Source organism: Schistocerca nitens, chromosome 1, assembly GCF_023898315.1.
Source record: "Schistocerca nitens isolate TAMUIC-IGC-003100 chromosome 1, iqSchNite1.1, whole genome shotgun sequence".
NCBI lineage: Eukaryota > Metazoa > Arthropoda > Insecta > Orthoptera > Acrididae > Schistocerca > Schistocerca nitens.
In genome coordinates, this window is record NC_064614.1 from 590,924,534 (window position 1) to 590,944,665 (window position 20,132).

General features: G+C 37.6%; 1 protein-coding gene across 4 annotated transcripts in view; it reads right to left on the reverse strand.

The window, feature by feature from the left end:
- The window catches only part of LOC126255843 (ADP-ribose glycohydrolase MACROD2-like), an 83,578-nt gene extending 80,812 nt beyond the window's left edge, over positions 1-2,766 (reverse strand). The window contains exons 1-2 of one of the 4 annotated variants that reach the window (XM_049955432.1): positions 2,622-2,744; positions 2,112-2,235 (exon numbers count right to left, since the gene is read on the reverse strand). In XM_049955432.1, coding sequence (XP_049811389.1) covers positions 2,112-2,235; positions 2,622-2,630 — 133 coding nt within the window. In that variant the 5' untranslated portion in view covers positions 2,631-2,744. Of the gene's footprint in view, positions 1-2,111; positions 2,236-2,499 lie in introns of all 4 variants that reach the window. The other 3 variants (XM_049955433.1, XM_049955435.1, XM_049955436.1) reach the window with 3 other exon arrangements.
- Positions 2,767-20,132: the final 17,366 nt, after the last annotated feature.

The window sequence follows — 20,132 nt, forward strand, 5'->3', positions numbered from 1 at the left end:
GAAGTGGACTCAGAAAATTGAAAAAAAAAATAGATTAAAATGGTTTGGTCAAGTGAAGAGGATGGGAGAGGGAAGAATACCAAGAAGAATGACTGAGTTCAAGATTGAGGACAAGAGGCTAAGAGTAAGACTGAGAACAAGATGGATTGATACAATAAAGATGAGTTTAAGGAGGATAAACCTGCTATGGAACCAAATTGTGGAAAAAGAATAGTGGAAAGACAGAGTAAAGTGGTGAAGTACCCTTGATACCCCAACCCAACCCAATCAGATGTTGGATGGAGGGGAAACAAATATGAAGATGACTCCATTTGGCCTCTAAATGTGATATTCTAGCACTCTAACTGATTGTATTAGAAAAAGGCAATGACTCAAGCCTATCAAAAAATTTTCTGAGATTTCCAGATGAAATTCCGAATCTGATAATTGTTGCTTGAGGCAGCAAATTTTGTTTCAATAGTGCTGATGACTGCAAAGGGCAAGTTGTCATCACTTATTAGTGGTTACTCAAAGTTAAGTTTGTTTGAGAAATTACATTCAGTCATAAAACTGTTAAAAAAATATTGCATAAAATTTCATATATGTTACAATATTGCATAAAATTTAATATATGTTACAAGTATCATTTCCATTGACTAACTCAAGTAGTACTCCAACAAGGCATGCAGGAGAACTTCTGCCAAGTTTGGAAACTAGGACAGAAGTACTGACAGAAGTTGTACAACAGGTTGTGAGTTGTGCTTAGACAGCTCCATCAGCAAGAAAAAAAAAAGGCTGTCATGACTTGCTCACTACCAAACTTATTTGCTTTTCACATTTCAAACCGAATTAACTGATTTATTTTGTATATATACATAAGAATTATGATTCAATTCTACAGTTTAAGATCTCACTTAAACAAAAAAATTCAGTGCTTAATCCACTGAATTATCGTAATGCACACTAAAGTATTCATCATGTGCCTTAGTAGAACAATATAGAAAACTTCTTAAAAAAAGAGACAGACATCCATTTCTAAGAAATATACATTAAAATTAGAGTGCCTATTAATTGTGAGCCATAAGTTTGAACATAAATCTTATTGTGAGCAGTGACATCGGCCTGGTAAGACATCTCCGGTGTTAGGTTTCTTGCACCTTCTTTAGCTACACGACTTACCCCACCAACAGAGACTTTTGTCATTTAATGTGTTTCTGCAAAGTGTTTGGCAACATAGGTTAGCCAGTATGAGGCATAAATGAAAACTTTTTTATAACATTGAAGCAACTTGGTTTACAGCTACCAGATAGTCAGCAAAATATCACTGAATTGCAACACTAGGAAAGAATTATATGACTGGAGCATTAAGCTATTTCCTAATCCCCATACTACAACAGTCTATGGAGACCATTTCATCTCGTACAAGATCTAATGAAGAAAACTACTTCCAGTTTAGTGGGTTGAAGGGATTGTGTGTGAAAGCAATGACCCCACCCATCCCCTCCGTCATTAGATCTTATAGGTATCGTGACAGTTACCTGTAGGATAGCCCAAAGCCTCTATGTTATGTTATACGGCGATAATTTGTTTGTGAGCTGGCGAAGCCAACGAATGCAAGCGCCAAATTATGGTTGTGTTAAGCTGTTACACAGCATAATGTTTACACTGACGCTAAATTTATAAGCACTTTTCAACATAAAAACTCTCCGCATGGTGAATTCAGAAAACGTATAACAGATAACGGGTAACTATTTTGATGCATGTAAGATACATAAATTACGAAAAATGTGGGGAAAAGGTCCACTAAGTAACTGTTACCCTATTTGGTATTGAGATACCAAAGCCGGCATTGATTAGTTTCTATTTTAGCTTCTGAGACTTGCTGTCTACAGAAAGCTCATGAGTCTATCCTTACTGACAAGTCTTAATATGGATGAGGCAACCATATTTACAATTCCCAGCAAGGTTTCAATGCAACAAGTAACATGACGTACCATAATGGTTTTGTTACTGTATCACATAACTGACGTTGATGCAACTTCTCTTAGAAGCACGTATCACAAAGATACATCCAATAATCTACAATATACACGACTGAATGGGTATGATAATGAAAGAAAACAAAGCCTTACCCCGTCTGCCTGTAAAATTACGTTTCTCCACGATATTAGTAAAACTGCAAGTCAAATGCCAAAACTTCGTTGCAGGTTGACTATTTCCACAGACAATCGCCGCTAAATTTCTAGTTACGAGAACCTGTCAAAAATGCTTAAAATTACTGTCAGTAAAAGCTTTCTCAAGCAGCTACCGGATGTATAAAACATCCAGACCTAATGCATGCATAAAATACCTTGTTGCTGAAACCAGTAAGCAACGCAATAACGGTTTATTTTGTACCATGTTAACGGATGTATACAACATCCAGACCTCATGCATGCATGAAATACCTTACTACTGAAACCAACAAAAAACGTATTGTTTATTGTCATAAATCAACTTAATTATAGAAATTTCGTGCACCTTTTCACCGCTACGGAAAGCAACAATAGCTTTTAATTAAGACACTTTCAATCTTTTCAGATTTTCCAGAAAGGCTTCACAGCGTATTTATTTAAAACAACCTGAACCCGTACAATGCCTACCGTTAACATTATTTCTTACGGATCAACAACGTGCAACTCCAAGCACAATACGCTCGCTCGGAATTTGTTTCAGTAAACACATCGCTGGAGACATAGAATCTCTGTGGTGGCTATCCCCTGAATTCAATTATGGCTCCACATTCAGTCCACAGGCTCGATCTCTCGAGCAACGAAAGTGTCGCCACAGTTAGCGATATACTGCAGTTGCATGTGTGAACTCCCAGTTTTTAGTGGCGCACCTTAAGAGACGCAACTTTTGTTACGCCACAAAAAGCGTAGCTTGGTTGTACTTCGTAGCGCCACTTCCGCCACTCACTGATACCTTGCGGCAGTACTTAGAAACACGAGCAGTCTGTCGCAGTTAACGTGCAGTAAAGGCTGCTCTACTCCGTTCGATTTGAATGTGTTTTTATTTTATTTCTGAAAAAAGAGTGAAAACAGTAGTCGGCAGGTACATTTTCGCAGCTTTTAGAGCTACGAGAACAACAGCCTATATTCGATTTTCTGCAGCAGTGTGTGTGTGTGTGTGTGTGTGTGTGTGTGCAAACCAATAACATATCCCACGAAGGAATAAATAAATCAGGTAAACCAAAACAGCGAGTCGCATAAAGTTCGTGAATGTGAGACCAAGCATTGTATAAATTGTGGAGCATATGCAGGAAATACCTCCAGAGTGAGATGTGGCAGCTATTAGACTGAAAATTAGTTATTCGAAATGCCAATATCAACGAATACAAGATGGTTGTAAAATCTTGGAAGAGCGGCATGTGCACAGACGATAATTACATGCCAGCTATAAATTAGTTTGCCATTGCAGACAGCATTTTCGTCTCTGAGTGCTATGTCTTTTATAAGTGTGTTTGTTTCCTCTGATTTATGGCTATGCTAAATATATTTTCGGATCCAGTCTGTGAGTTTCGTCTTCCTTGTATTTAACTCTTGTCACAGCTCTAAGGCCATCACTTGCACTATAACATTTTTACCCGCTGATATGATTTCAATTGACACCTTATTGAAAGCAGTGCAACTACGTAGAATTTGTAACATCCTGTGTGAATGGTAGCTCACGATGCCACCACAGTAAGCCACAAGCCGTGGATCACATTGGATGCGTGTGTGAACGGAAGCTACAATAGACATTCGGATCTGGTCACACGATGTCCCTTGCTCGCTACTCTGAGGAATCTGTGTTGGATTTCATCAAATTTTGTTGTTTTTGTGTTATAACTTGCTTGTTATGATAGTATGTCTTTTGAAGGCGATAGAACACTGAAGAATTTCAGAAGCGCCACTTCTGGTGCGCTTTGTTGCAGTTAAATATCAATTAACGACAAAAAAGCCTTTAGCAGATACTAAGATAAGCGATACTTATGCATGGATTTGTATGTGATCAGTGGTTTTGTGGTTGGAGTTGTGTGATTATGGAGTCGAAGGAAGTAGGTTTGCGCTGTGGTACAAGCTAATTTTGTTTTCATCTTCGCGTTTTTTACAGCTGCTGCTTCTTTCTTAGCCATGTAAATAGAAGCATGTTCTGCAATATTCAATACTATTTACATATAAGGGTGTGCTCCCTCAGGAAAGAGTTTCTTCTATTTTGTGACTTCAGTCTGAGTGAAAAACGAATGATGAAACTCCTGCAAGTGAAATGACCAGCAATGATGTTTGTATTCTCGATTGCCACACATATTTCGCCGTTTCTCCGAATATGTCGCGATATCCAAGGGTGTGGTCAGGCAAGGAACCTAAGAATGCAGGTTTGTTGCTGGGAGTGAAACGAGCAGTGATGAAATTTATATTTTAGCTTGTGACGAACACTTTGTTGTCTTTTCCGAATATTTCGCAATTTCTGAAAGCGTGGTTAGGCAGGAAACTAAGAGCACACCTTGAATTGCTGTGAATGAAATTAGCGGAAATGTCATTTATATGGTTCAAATGGCTCTGAACACTATGGGACTTAACTTCTGAGGTCATCAGTCCCCTAGAACTTAGACCTACTTAAAACTAATTTACCAAAGGACATCACAAACGTCCATGCCCGAGGGAGGATTCGAACCTGCGACTGTAGCGGTCGTGCGGTTCCAGACTGTAGCGCCTAGAACCGCTCGGCCACCGCGGCCGGCGTCATTTATATTCTTGCTTGTCACAGATATTTAGCTATGGTCGAATCGTTAACAATGGTTTCGTAAATTCGGCGGCCAGGACAAAGATCTCGCCATACAGTGAGCGACGTGACGCGAACACCAGCCAAATGCTAAATGCCGATTGCAGCTTCTGAATTTTAGCCACGCGTAAGAGCTGGAGCACTAAGTGGTATGGTGCATGCTGCGCGAGATAGGAGACGAAAAAAAACCTCGGTGTTCGGTGACTTGATATCTGACGCTTTGTGGCACAGAGCACCAACATATAAGTAGTGCAGAGTACATGTTAACCTTCTTTCCACCGAAGCAAACTCAAGTAAACGGAAAACAGCGAACGAAAATTCTCTCTGGTGTAAATGCTAGGCATATGGTTTCCGGTCGCGTGTGGCTGGCATTCACAGGTGTTCACATGTAATCTTCTGGTTGTCGGTTTTAGAGTGAATCATGATAGGAGGCCTCTCCGCTTTGGTGCTAACTACAGTGTGATAAAGAGAGTGCACTCGCTTTGTCACAGAATTCGTTTTTCATGCAGAAACTATTTATTGTTTATTGGAAGTGATTTTTGTGGCGATGGAGTAACTGGATGATAGTACACTTCTGTTGACAGAGGAGTAAAGATCCCATATGTGCTGGGTTCTTAGATATCGACAGGGTAAAACATTAAAAAATGGTGTTTGGCAAGAAACTGTTGAACTTCTCTTTTTAGAGTCAACAAAGACCAGTCACGTTTTGTTGCTTAAAGCCAACTATCTGGAACCAGACTTCCATCCCCAATTTCTTCGTCAGTTGTTCTTGGAAGTGCCTTAAGTTAGGTAATACTACTGTCTTTAAGAAACTGATTCACACACACGAGGAGAGGATGGAAGATGCATGAGCTCTAAAAGTGGTGGAGGATTAAGCAATGTCATATTTGTGCCTCATATTGTATCAGAAGAAGTACACAGAGAGAAAGTAGTGGAAGACAGTGGGCCATAACGAAAAAAGGGTAATAAAATAGACAGTGAATTTTATGACACTCTACAGAGACTCAGAGGTTGGCCTGTGTTTAGGACTCCTGACACCTCTGGCTAAAAAAATTTCTGCTGCTCCTCTCCCTCCAAGATTTGAAATACCGACACCTATTAAAGGTTGTGTAGCATGTGAGAATGTTTTTGTCTTGTGTAATATTTAACTAAGAGTTGTAAACCTGAAAACATCCTTTCATAAAAATTACAAATAGAAAATTTAATAAAGTGTCATACAATAAATATAATTGCAAACACTGTCACTGTGCTTTTATTAAGGCTAAATAGAAACAATACAAACGTATTACATTTATGCAGGTATCAGAGGCAAATAACTGTTTATTTAAATAATAATATGTTGTTCTCTTTTTGTGTTATTTTCAAACAAGTTCCTGTTTTCTTCATAGTCCAGTTTCACTGTCAAGTCTGATTCAGTGGCAAGGACACAAAGATAACTAAGATGACCCTTTTTTGTGGCAATCTTTAATAGTTGTTTATGCATCTTACAGCAGAAAATGACCTTTTATTGAGGAGTTGGAAGTGGGAATGCTAAAGTCAGGGTTGGCAAAAGGCACGTGTGAAACATGCAGCTGCACAGGGTGGCACAACTGCAGGGCAGCTAGTCTGTTGCAGGTTTCCAACCCCTTTTTGGACAAGGCAAGGGAGAGAAGGGAGGGGAATTTTGTGATTACTCATTACTTTCCTGTTTTGTTTTGAGAGTAGCCATTGTTATATTTATGTGGTCGCTGAGTATGATAGTTATTTTGGTCAATTGTTATCTTTATTTTTAGAAGATTTATTGTAGTCATTTTGCACTGCTTATGACTGAAAAATATAGAATTCGTTTTGGCAGTTGGACGAGAGAGTCAAAACTGATCAGACACACTTTCATTACTTTTCCTAACTGTAGAAAAATAGGTGCATCACAATTGTTGTAACTTGTGATTACATAATTTACATTAATGTAAATGTATGCGTTTTTCATGCACAGTAGAATTAGTACATAAGTTATACTTTTTCCCCTCCAAGGCTGCAGAATAGAAAATTTGTTTCCTTATGAACTAATACTTGAAAAATTGACAGGGCCACAAATAAAAATGCATTGTCCAAATAGCTAGCATAAAAACAACCGGGAAGAAAAGTTAACTGTATCTGTGATGAATAGTGTTTTTTATCCTTTATTGAATAATCAGACACAAAAGAGCTAATGAATGAAAAGGTTGACATATGTCCAATGGTGATTCTTTCTAATGAGTGACCTTGGTGAAAGTCATTAATATTTTTCTATTTACCTTATATTATGTTCTTAATTTCAGAATTATAAAGCAAAAATTTATGAAAAATTAAAAGAACATCATCCCACTTGCTTGCCTCTTCTTATCTCCATAGATACTACTATGAACCATTAGTCTTTACTACACGCTATGTCTGTAACAGGGAGCTCAGAAGAAAGTGATGAAAATTTATGAAATTAAGCCTTATTGACGCATGAAGCCAGACCATCTCAGTGGGCTGCACTTTTCTGTAATTCTTACTTCACTGTTGTATCTTAGGAATAGGTAGGCAAAGACTATGTTGCACAGGCAGGCAAAAGTGCAACTAGAGAGAGAGATTTAAGTTGATTTTAACATTATAATATTAAATATATTGGTTTGCAAAAATCAAATTTTATTTAATGTACAGTCAATCAAGAAAATAGGTTGTTGGGGTGATGACTTCAAACGGTTATTCCTCCTACAGTATTTTGTTGAGAAACACACAAGTTCAAAGATTTATAGAAATTACTACTGAACCCAGCAATGCTTTGCATTTGCTAAATATGTATGGGAGTTGCACATACATCCTATATTCAATTTACCCTCTGTCTGTGCCCATCCTCTCATCCCTCACTGTACAAAATTTCTGTCCCCACCTCCCTGTACATTTGCATGCCGTGCGTGAGTTTCCTCGGAAACGCGAAATCTTAATTAAATAATTAATATATGAGAAATAAATAAAGCCTATGGCACAGAACTGCAGCGCTGTGCCGCTGATGAAACAAAATACAATTATGACACTCTTATGTTTCATTAAGAAGAAGTAGGTCTGGTAGAATAGCTGGTGCGGGAAGCACGTATATTTTATTAACTGGCACACCTCCATTTTTGATGTTATATAAGAACACTGCGAGTTGCAATCTCACTAGGCACTCGACCCTGTAAAGATTCTATATTTATGAAAGTAAGTTGAATTATTTAACTGTAGGCTTATTCGTTGAATATATCTGATTTAACTAACTGTGTAAACTTTTTTATGTTTAGTAGACAGTCACCTCTGTACGACGTATTGACATGGCTGGCAAATTATTCTAACATTGACATTTTGAGTCCCCACCTACCGCAGCAGTCTTTGGAAATGATTTAAATACGAAGTCCGATTATTTGAGTCTTATTTCACGGTCAACTACGAATAACATTGCATTTACGAAAAAGCCATTGTCAAGCGTCTGATACCAAATAATTAAACGCCCATGTTCCAGATAAGCAAATATTAATTACAACCAATCACTATCATACATATACAATAATTAATGTTTTATTTTATTTTTTATTTATTTATTTTATATTGGCGATTGCGTTTCGGACTTGTTATTTTGTCATTTGTTACATTGTTCTCTTTGTTTCATGTGAAAAATCAACTTTCTGGGCCTGGACTTGAATATACGAGAAATAACAAAAATCTGAAGATATTTTCCAATTCTAAAATTTTGCGGGAAGCGCAACGAAGCTTCCAGCAAAATAAGTAAGATGCAGCACCTTTGCATTGGCAGGCTTGACCAGACGCATAATTCAGTGCATTAGCTTTTCAGTAGATTCTGTAGTATTTCTTTCGTACATAGCAGTTTTCAGTGATAAATTTCATTCTCAGTACTTTTCCTTAAAGAATAACTTCTGCAACAATACCAATACACGAGTGTACAATATTTCCGACTTCTGTACGATATGTTGTAACATGGCCAGCAGCCATTAAGAATATAATGTGATATTCAGTTTACATTTTTAAATTAACAAACAGCCATTGTTGCTAGGAGCGATTCATGTTCAACTGCATTTTATTTTAAAACCAGTGTCAAACTTTATTTTCTTAAAGCATATCTTACATATGGCATGGTCATAACTAGAAAACAATACGCAAAGATGTAACAGCAAAGACATACTATTCAGACACAATCCGACTCGGACGCGAGACAAATGTTAGAAAATGACTTTACGACAGCAACCGGTAGTGACGATTCATCAAATATTGACGCAAGTGTTAACGGAAATTTTGACAATAGGCCGTCCACCACAAAAATTTCAAAGTCTCAGTCAGAGCCTATGTTAATACATGACGTCACGTCTAATGATGCGGCGGGGGCAGAGACCTTGCAAACAGTAAACATTGCCAACATATTACAAATGCTTATGAAACAAAACGCAGAAAATATGGCAACCTTAAAGACACAAAATGAACAGTTAAAGACACAAAATGACGAAAATAAATCTGATCTCATGTCAATCAAGACATGCAACGACACTTTATCTAAACGTGTGGAACTTATAGACGCCACACTGACCAAACATGACTGAACTCAGTACGAAATTTTCCAAGCTTAATACAATACAAGAAAAGACTACAAATGACGTAGCACTTTTACAGACACAAGTAAAAATTCTTAATGTCACGTGTGAAGCTCTTACTGGACAAATTCAAACATATCCTTCAGTACATGACAACCTTGAAAAACGAATTACTGACGTGCAGAATAAATTTGACGATGTTGAACAACACCTGACTGACAGATTACAATCTGATGCCACAGCTCATTTTACAAATATTAATAAAGAATTTCATGATTGGGTAGAGAACAAAGACAAACATTTTGATAGATGCATATGTGAAAATTTACCAACAATTGTGCACGACTCCGTAGCGGAATACATCACTAATAACAAACAGCTGATTAGTGACGCAGTACAGTCTGTCACTGCACCAATGAAACAATTTACGGATCAACCACAGTCTGAATGCAACGAAAATAGTCAAAATGTACAGTTTAGAAACCAATATATATATACGAGTATGGCGCACACATACCGCACACGGCAAACACACAAGAACAAAACACACCACGACAACAACACATACCACGACTTGCAAACACAAACACAAGCTATTATCATGATAAACCACAGCAACATTATCGTAATTACTCGCCATCTGAACATTTCAGTAATTACAGTGGAACAAATCCATATCATAATGCAAAGGAAGAAGAAAGCTTAATAAAACACAGGCAATTTCAGACTTTTATCCCAGAAAAACGAACCATTCATCCGGTGATTTTTCTTAAATCTTTTAGTAACGCATTTCCACGCACTTGGAGTGACCGAAAAAAGATTTCATGTATTGTCGGTGACATCCAAGGCGATGCAGCTGTCTGGGTGTACAGTCAAGCTGACGTATGTACCACGTACAGTGAGTTTGAACGTGCCTTTCTGAACAAATTCTGGTCGCAATCCGTTCAGGAGCGACTCAGAAGGCAAATTTTAGAACCTGAAACTTTGAACAGTAAAAATGGTAACTTACACAGATATTTTGAAAAATACTTGAACATGGGACATTTTTTGGACGGCCAGTCGCAACACGTGATATACTCCGTGCGTTGAAGGCCAAATTGCCTTTCAACATTAAAGAAAAACTCTTACATATTCCGGATGACGATCCAGATTATTATTTAACAGCTTTAGATTCGGTTGACATGTTACTAGAAGATCAGCGCTTCGCGCGGCGAAACAGCAGCCACAATATTTATATTAGTGGTATGCAAAACATGCAGGCCTGCCATCTCAATTCTGGCGCGCTGACAGTTGGATACACGGTACAGCAAAAACAGCCAACTCACATGCTGTCTCAATACGGAAATCAAAATCAACACGTGTATTCCAATACAACCAACAGTTACAACAGTAATAACACTTCATGCGGCAATCCATACAAAAGGCACCGCGGTAATAACTACAAAGACAACGGTAACAACAGATACAAATATAACAATAAAAACACAGACAGAAATAGAAACAATAATAACTACGAGCCAAGGCAGCATCAAGGCTGGACTCGTAGCGATCAATACTTTCATCCAAACACTGCTATACCACAGCAGCCACCAGGACAAAATTGGAGCATACCTTACGACCGACCGGTAAGTCATAATGCACAACAGCAACAACAACCGCAAAAGTTTGGAGATCACAACAGGCAATATCCGAATGTGAATATAATAAAAGTGACACCTGATACACAACCTCAATCTGTGTTAGTTCCTAATACAAATGCTAATCCAACAAACTAGAAACAGTCACTTCTATACCCCAGGTTGTGGCTGAAGAATTCTTAGGGGGGGGGCGACTTTAATGTTAATCAGTTATTTGACACCACCATTGAACAACAAAATATTGATATGCCTAATAATTGTAAACAAAAACTACCTATTTTATTCATAAGATACAACCACAATGAGAATATATCAGATGAACTTTTGCAAGACAGTACACAATGTCGTTCAAACACAAATGAAATTGTTTTAGCCTCTACTACTGGTGTAGTAGGTGGGATTCCAACTACTATTATCTTAGATACAGGTGCAGCTGTGAGCGTTTTGTCTTTTAATTTCTATAAAAAGATATGTGAATTGGAGCCTGTGCCTGAGTTTCTTGCCCAAAACTGTAAAATAACTACTGCTCTAGGTAATAAGTCATGTAGGGTTAAGAAGCAAGTTTTTGTAAACATTAAAATAGGTAATGGAACTGTACAATGGCCATTCCTGGTTGTACAAAACCTTGTGACAAATTGCATATTAGGATTAGATATTATGAGCGAGAAGGACTGTATTATAGACTTCTCCAAGGGAAAATGTATTTTAAATGATAAAGGCAGTGTAATTATTATTGATTTGGACAGGAGAACTCTAAAGCATGACAAACACTGTACAGGGTACAAGGTTCAGTTGGTACTTGACATTGATGTTCAAGACATGCACACACACTCATCTGACACAGAGCTAATGGACTTGAAAACATTGATTGATCATAAGATAAATGAAGCTACAGCTCTCAGTGTACATGAACATATGAAACTACAGGAAGCGTTATACAAATATTTACAAGTTTTTACCAAACGATTAGGTGTTATCAACACATATGTCTACAAGATTGAAGTTAAGCCTCACAAGATCTTCTACCACAAGACATATAACGTACTGTCATCTCAACGACCTGCTGTGTGGCAAGAACTAAAACAAATGTTAGACTGCAAAATCATAGAACCATTACCTAAGTTGTCAGACAAGGAAATCACACCTGAACAGAAAGTAAGAGAAGTATTGACTACACTGACACATCACGTACAGATACGAAACAAACATCACACAAACATAATAAAAAGAAAACAAAAATTCAAGGCAGGAATGCTTGTACTACTTCGTACTCATCATAAATCTATAGCACTCAAGCGATGCAATGCTAAGTGGCGTCTGCTATATGAAGGAACTTATATTATTGTTAACATACTGCATCCTGGTGCATATCTGTTACAACATCCTAGAACGAACAAAATTATTGGGCTATATGCACACCGAAATCTTAGAGTATTTCATACTAAATAATGTCAAAGTCATATCGATAAAAACATTGCTAAGCAACTCGCAAAACTCTATTTGCTACAACATAGATGATAAGTAGTATAGAAATTTTCGTTTCAGCTGTACCAGTGACGCAGTTGGAGACAGAAGAACTTTTCTTTCAACGTCGCGGCACTACCGAGAAGATTGAATATTAAGGTAAAATTTATGATTACGTAGCAGTGAATGATATATTAATTTTTCACGGAACATATGTGACTGTAGGTACCACTGACTTGGTATGACACCTGACGAACCGACAGATGTCATCTGTAAAGTGATCTTTTATTTCGAGAAATAGATTAGACGCACATCTCTCAGCATGAAAAGCATCTACCAGTAGCCAAGGCCACACAGACACTATACACACACGCACAAAATATGAGGAATCTAACAGTTTTCCGTCTCTTATTATTTTGAATATTTACTGAGTAGTGAAAACGCCTAGTCTTGCCTACGGATGTAATGAATGTTGTGTCTAACCTATCCTAATTTCAGATGACATCACAAAAAACATCGATAAAAACCCAGTAAAACCGTAAAAGAGAATGTAAATATCTACAATTCATGTAATAAAATGTGACATAATGTAATAATTTATAGCTATGTAATGATGATGTAAACATGTTTATGTGTAACTGTATTATGTTTATGCTAAGAAAATATGTGACGTGTATATGCATGATTACTTATGTTTTTTCGAAATGATGTATAATGTAACTGTTACTATGTGAAAATTTGAACGATAACGATTGCCAAAATGTGAAAAACTTTTAAAAACAAATTGGATAGTGAACCACTGTTCACGGACATTAACGTACATTACTAAGTCTGCAACTACGCAGAAACGTATGTGAAAGAAACTGTTATTATATTCATCATGCATCGTACCTTTGTAAACGCGATGAACGATTTCTTTGATAAATAACTACGAACATTTAGGTGAGCTATATTTAACAAAAAAAAAAAACTGAAAATGTGAAGTGCATAATTGGTGCATCGTCTAGTGACATTACTACAGTATCCAACTTCAAGATGTTAACTGAATTAAATGGTCACAACGTGCCTGTCCAGAAAACAACACGTCGAGTGGAAGAATTTTTGTTGGAACTTCAGAAAATGGAATGTTCTCGAAATGTGATGGACACGCTTACATGGACTATCCTAGGATCGACGCCAGCTATGTGCCATCCGAGGTTCTGCAACCAAGCTTCCATGGAATATCGAAAACGAACTGCATATGCACCAATTACTCAACGGGTCACGTCCGATCTGTAATAAACAATGCTTTTTGTCACAACGAACTGCAACACAACGACTATAATGGAAATAGTAAATGGGCATGCTTATGTATCAATTATGTTGTTATACAGCGATGTTACTGTGATCAAAAAACTTTATCACGACGACACTAACCTGTGAAACATTACTGTGCAGCAGATGAATATAAAGTGTAATAACGACACGATGTGTATAGTTCAACGAATCTGAAACAAACGACGTTTTTCTTTGAAGCATTTCAATGCAATACTATGTAACTAAGAACATTCAATAATCTAAAGTTATATTGTATTATAACAAATATTGTAATTTTAAAATTAAGTTACCTGTCATAGAATGTACTCTTCATACGTAATCTTGGTGGAATATTTTCTTTGTGCAACGACTAAGAAAGCGCGCGCACATGAACAATATGAACTGCAATACTGTGCCGCGTGATCTAAATTTACGATATAACGGCAGTGCCGGAGTCACATAGACGCTTCTGCACATGCGCTCACTCTTATTTTGCCAACATAAGAACTTTTACGGCGCATGCGCGTCATGCAAATTTTGTATATAATATACTGTATAATGTATGTCATGTAAATAGTTGTAGATAAATTAGATTTTCTTGTGCCTTTAGGTGAATCGCTCGCCTGCAGGTGTGTCCATTCGCCTCGCAATTCAGGGGGCAATATAAAGGCACATTTGCATGCCATGCGTGAGTTTCCTCGGAAACGCGAAATCTTAATTAACTAATTAATCTCTGACAAATAAATAAAGCCTATGGCACAGAACTGCAGCGCTATGCCGCTGATAAAACAAAATACAATTATGACACTTTTATGTTTCATTAAGAATTAGGTCTGGTAGAATAGCTGGTGCGGGAAGCACGTATATTTTATTAACTGGCACACTGCCATTTTTGATGTTATATAAGAACAGTGCGAGTTGAAATCTCTCTAGGCACTCGACCCTGTAAAGATTCTATATTTATGAAAGTAAGTTGAATTATTTAACTGTAGGCTTATTCGTTGAATATATCTGATTTAACTAACTGTGTAAACTTTTTTATGTTTAGTAGACAGTCACCTCTGTACGACGTATTGACATGGCTGGCAAATTATTCTAATATTGACATTTTGAGTACGCACCTACCGTAGCAGTCTTTGGAAACGATTTAAATACAAAGCCCGATTATTTGAGTCTTATTTCACGGTCAACTACGAATAACATTGCATTTACGAAAAAGCCATTGTCAAGTGTGTGATACCAAATAATTAAACGTCCACATTCCAGATAAGCAAATATTAATTACAACCAATCACTATTGTACATATACAATAATTAATATTTTATTTTTATTTATTTATTTTATAACAGGCAGACAAAAGTGCAACTAGAGAGAGGGATTTAAGTTGATTTTAACATTATTATATTAAATATATTGGTTTGCAAAGATCAAATTTTATTTAATGTACAGTCAATCAAGAAAATAGATTGTTGGGGTGATGACTTCAAACGGTTATTCCTCCTACAGTATTTTCTTGAGAAACACATAAGTTCAAAGATTTATAGAAATTACTACTGAACCCAGCAATGCTTTGCATTTGCTAAATATGTATGGGAGTTGCACATACATCCTATATTCAATTTACCCTCTGTCTGTGCCCATCCTCTCATCCCTCACTGTACAAAATTTCTGTCCCCACCTCTCTTTGTCTATCTCCTCTCCCCTCTGTATGTCCATTTCCATCTGAATGTTCAGTAGCTCCATACATATCATCCTCCCCTCCCCCAAATCACTCTGTGCATAACCTTCTCCCCCTCTTCTGACCTCCTCTATGTTCATTTCCGTCTGAATGTTCAGTAAAATATTGTGTAAAAATTTGAAGTAAATCCGTCAGGATCTTTTTGAGCTTTTTGATAACAAAATTTCCCCTTAATATATCACTTACATATTTATATACATAATATATTATAAAGACATATAATCTGTGTCTGTCTGAATATTCATTAGAGCATCATATAAAGAGTGTAATTTCCTAATTAATCATGAATCATTAATTTCCCAATTAATCGCTTCACACGGGGGTGTAAATTGAACGTTGTAAGGTGCAAAATACCACCACCTTACGCTTTTATGTAGGTTTTTTTGTCTCACATATTTTTTTGGGAGTAGTTTTCTTCTCACTTCTCATTTTAATGTAAGTTACGCTTTGTATACACTTCAATGCCTCTTGCAGTCGGTCAAGGGCTTTTTGAGATTTGTGGTATATATCACATATGTTACAAAAATGTACACCCCATATGCCTATGAACATCTGAATGTTAGAGAATTGTGTAAAAATCTGAATTAAATGGGTTAAGGACTTTTCGAGATTTGTGGTAACTACACTTGCCCTTTATATATTACATATAGAAGTGTTTATTAAGTGTGTTACAAAAGCCTGTGTCAGTCCAAACTTTCACTAGAGTGTCATGTAAAAAGTTGTAGTAAATTGGTCAAGAACTTTCGATATTTTCGGTAACAAGGTTTTCCCTTCATACACTGCCAGAAAAAAATTAGTACACACTGTTAGAGGTTTCCAGTTCGCTTAAGATTTATTACTACAACAGTACATTTGGCTTACATGAAATGATTATATTTATAGATCAATAGCACAAGTGGTTCTGAGAAATCAGGTATCGACCCATGCTGAAATATCCATATTAGTACATTGTGTAGCTTCCACGGGCAGCAATGCAGTCACTGACTCTGTCATCCAGTCAATCGACAGATGATGAATGCTGTTCTCGGGTAAGTTTTGCCATGCCTGCTCGACCTGTTCACATAGTTCTGTAACAATCATTGGTTGACGAGTCGCACGAGTCACTTCTCGCCCCATCATATCCCACACATGCTTGATTGGTGACGAGTCCGGAGATCATTCTGGCCAGTCTGCATGTCTTGCAGAGCACGTTGAGTTTCAAGAACAGGGTTGGGCGAGCGTAAACGTGTTGCCATAACACATCACCTTGCTGGTGCGAGAATGACAAAATAATTTGTCTAGTGACATTCTGCACATACCAAACACTAGGTAGCGTCCCTCCCCCACTCCCGCCCCCTCGAGAAACACCAAAGATGGACAAGCATGGTAGCGTATCGCATCCCAGACTATAAGGTCTGTGGTGTGGCCTGTGTGTCATGGACGAATGCACTCTACAAAACAGTACTCACCAGTCTATGTCGCACCCACAGATGACCATCAATTGCATGCAGATAGAATCTACTTTTATCACTGAAAACCACAGAGTGCCATTCGTTTTGCCAAGTGGTCCTCCTGCGGTGCCAATCGAGCTGTGCATGGCGACTTTGTGGTGTGGGTGGCAGATGGACTAGAGGATTGCTCACCAGTCTATGTCACATCCACAGATTACCATCAATTGCATGCAGATAGAATCTACTTTTATTATTGAAGACCAAGAGTGCCATTCGTTTTGCCAAGTGATCTTTCAGCGGTGTCAGTCGAACTGTGCATGGTGATGTGGTGTGGGTGGAAGATGGACTAGAGGGTTGCAACTGTTCGTGTTGACACTTCTGGGATGACAAGCATTGTTATTTGTAGTGTGGTGGGTACACGACTGGCCACTGCTGCACTTACAATACGACAGTCCCGGCAGGTGTCTGTGCTGTATGGACTTCCAGATCCTAGTCTATGTGTGTGAGAATGTGACCACTGATACCAAGATCGTTGCATAACTGATGCAGCATGTCCAACTTTATTATCAGATCTCCAAAACAACCATACTGCTCCTCAGAAGACCACAATGTGACCTCTTTCAAACTCACTCAGTTGGCTGCAGGAAGCATGAGAGTGTCTCTGTGCCATGTTTGCCTCTTACTTCACACTTTTGCACTACAATGAGCTTTCTGGCTGTGAGCATTCCCTACTAAAGAGTAGACACAGGTGGCGCTCTGATAGCTGTTCCATGACAGTATCTGTTGGAGGACGACACTGATACCATTAGCAGTACATCTAGTATCCCTGGGTGGCATATGTCATCAGCAGATTATATGATTCTTTTTTATATGAAAACACATGACAGTAGACCTGTCAAAGTGAGTGCAAAAAATTTTTCACTTTTCTTCATACAAAAATGCCGCTACCATCCACAACTGTGAAAACAACAGAAAGTCAACGGTATTGGCTGAACGGTTCTCAAGTGATGATCTTTCAAAATTGATTTTAATTTTCGACTTTTCCAGTGGATTTTTCAAAAATTTTCTTTCATACAAATCTCGTCCTAACAATTACAAACACAAAACTCAACCAAATATTTTGAGCTGTTCTGAACTGATAATATTTCCTACATGCAGCAACTGATGTTATTTACTGATTTACCCATTGGATTTTCCGAAAATTTTGTTTCATACAAATCTTGTCGTGACAATAACGATCACAAGAATAAAAAATCAACCAAACTGGTCAAGCTGTTCTCAGGCAACTTTTTGATACATGCAACATTTGATCTTTATTTGTATAGATTATGATAAAAAAATGCTATGAACGATGCTGAATGATCCGGCCATATCTGTGGAATTACCTTTAAAAACTTTACAACATTAAATTATTCCATAGGTTCAATTATCTCAAATCAACCAAGAATATAACTTGTTAGTGTTAATATTTATTTTAAGGTATTTGATTGAAAAACATAGATCTTTTAGTGTCTGTGTGTATTTTTGAACCAAAATATTTAAAAATCAGAATGAACAGTCTAGCCATTTGTATTTTTTGAACCGAAATATTTAAATCAGAGTGAACAGCCTAGCCATTTGAGCAGAACTTTAAATTTAAATTGTTGTAGCAACAAGTTATTTATTTAGTTGACTGTACTTCAGCTCACTCCTTGTGTAAATTTCGACTTGTTACATCATCTATAATTCACAATATGAAGTCCTATGTGATTTATTGATGTATCAGTTCAAGGATTTTTCATTCAGAAAAATGATTTCTGAAAACTGCCAGAAACCCAATCTACATAAAATTCAGAAGGCCTAATTAGTAATTTGGAAAGAAAATTCTGCAGGTTCAATGAAATGCAATACAATCTCAAGGAATTGCAGGACAAGAAAAGGATTCCTCAGCTCCATGAGATCAATGCCGAAATCATTGCTTTATTTCCTTCCCACTTTTCTTTAATTTTTAAGTTTAGGGAATGGGCAAAGAAGAGATGAGGAAAACTAAGTGAAAACACAACAGGTAGTTTCAAGTAATTTTTCTTTACAGACCAGATACAGGCATGTCCAACAGGAAAAAAAGACTATCTAGCAGTGTGTATAGGAAAAGATGGGTGCTTAATGAAGAAGACGATAAGAAACAAAGGTACACACATCAACGATATTTCAAGGCAAAGCGAGAACGACCCAGCAGATTCAAGGGTGGGAAGATGGATGGCGAGCCACAGACCAAAGGAACTAGTCAAAGTACTGAAACTACATCTTTATCTTCAGGATACCATCACAAAGCTGACAAGAACATCCCTGTGACCACTGAAGACAGCAGCAATGCTGATGGTGAGCCATCTACAAGATGCTTCCACTCGAATGAAGACCTGGTTTATGAGAGAAGCTTCCGAGAGCCATACATCAGGCTGAACTGAAATTAGGCGGCCCGATTCGGAAAATACTGGAAGGACATCAGCTGCGGTAGTCACCAATACAGATTGGATTGAAGGCGAGCCAAAACTTGATGACAATTGATTCAGATCATGGATGATTGGCAAAAATTATTAACGTCTGTGTTCAAATGAATTTTCTCATGTAAGATTCTCCTAAGCGCATTTCAGAAGTAGAAGCATGTCATAAAACGCGGACAACCTGCGATTGAACCCTGTTCATTACAGCAATTCTCTAAAGACTCTACAAAAAGCAGATAGATATTGGTTGATGTACGCAAAGAGCGAGGATGCTGTCTTCCGACATTGTTGCGAACGTTCTTAGTTACCTACAGCCAAATTTGCAAAGAATGGTATAAGCGACTGGTGGCACCTTGCCTTTTGTCTCGAAAGTATGGAAACTCTATCGAGCACCTGAATTTGCCCAAAAAGTGTACGTTTTTCCCGAAGGACAGAAAGATTCGCGAACAGTCGGCGTCATTGAATCTTGTTGTAAACGATTCTGCTATGAATCTCCAATATGCTGTTCCCATGTTTTCGACAGTGAAGATCTTGTACGATTTCTTCTCTTCCTTCGTTCGGCGTTGGGATTCAAGAAGAAGTATCTGCCTAACCTGAGCCGATTCCGCTAAGCGACACAAGGTGGGAAAGCCACATCGATGAATTTACCCTCCTGATGTTTAAAATTGGAGGAGTTTATGACGTGCTTGTTAACATATGAGAGGAATTCGATAGTATGACAGCT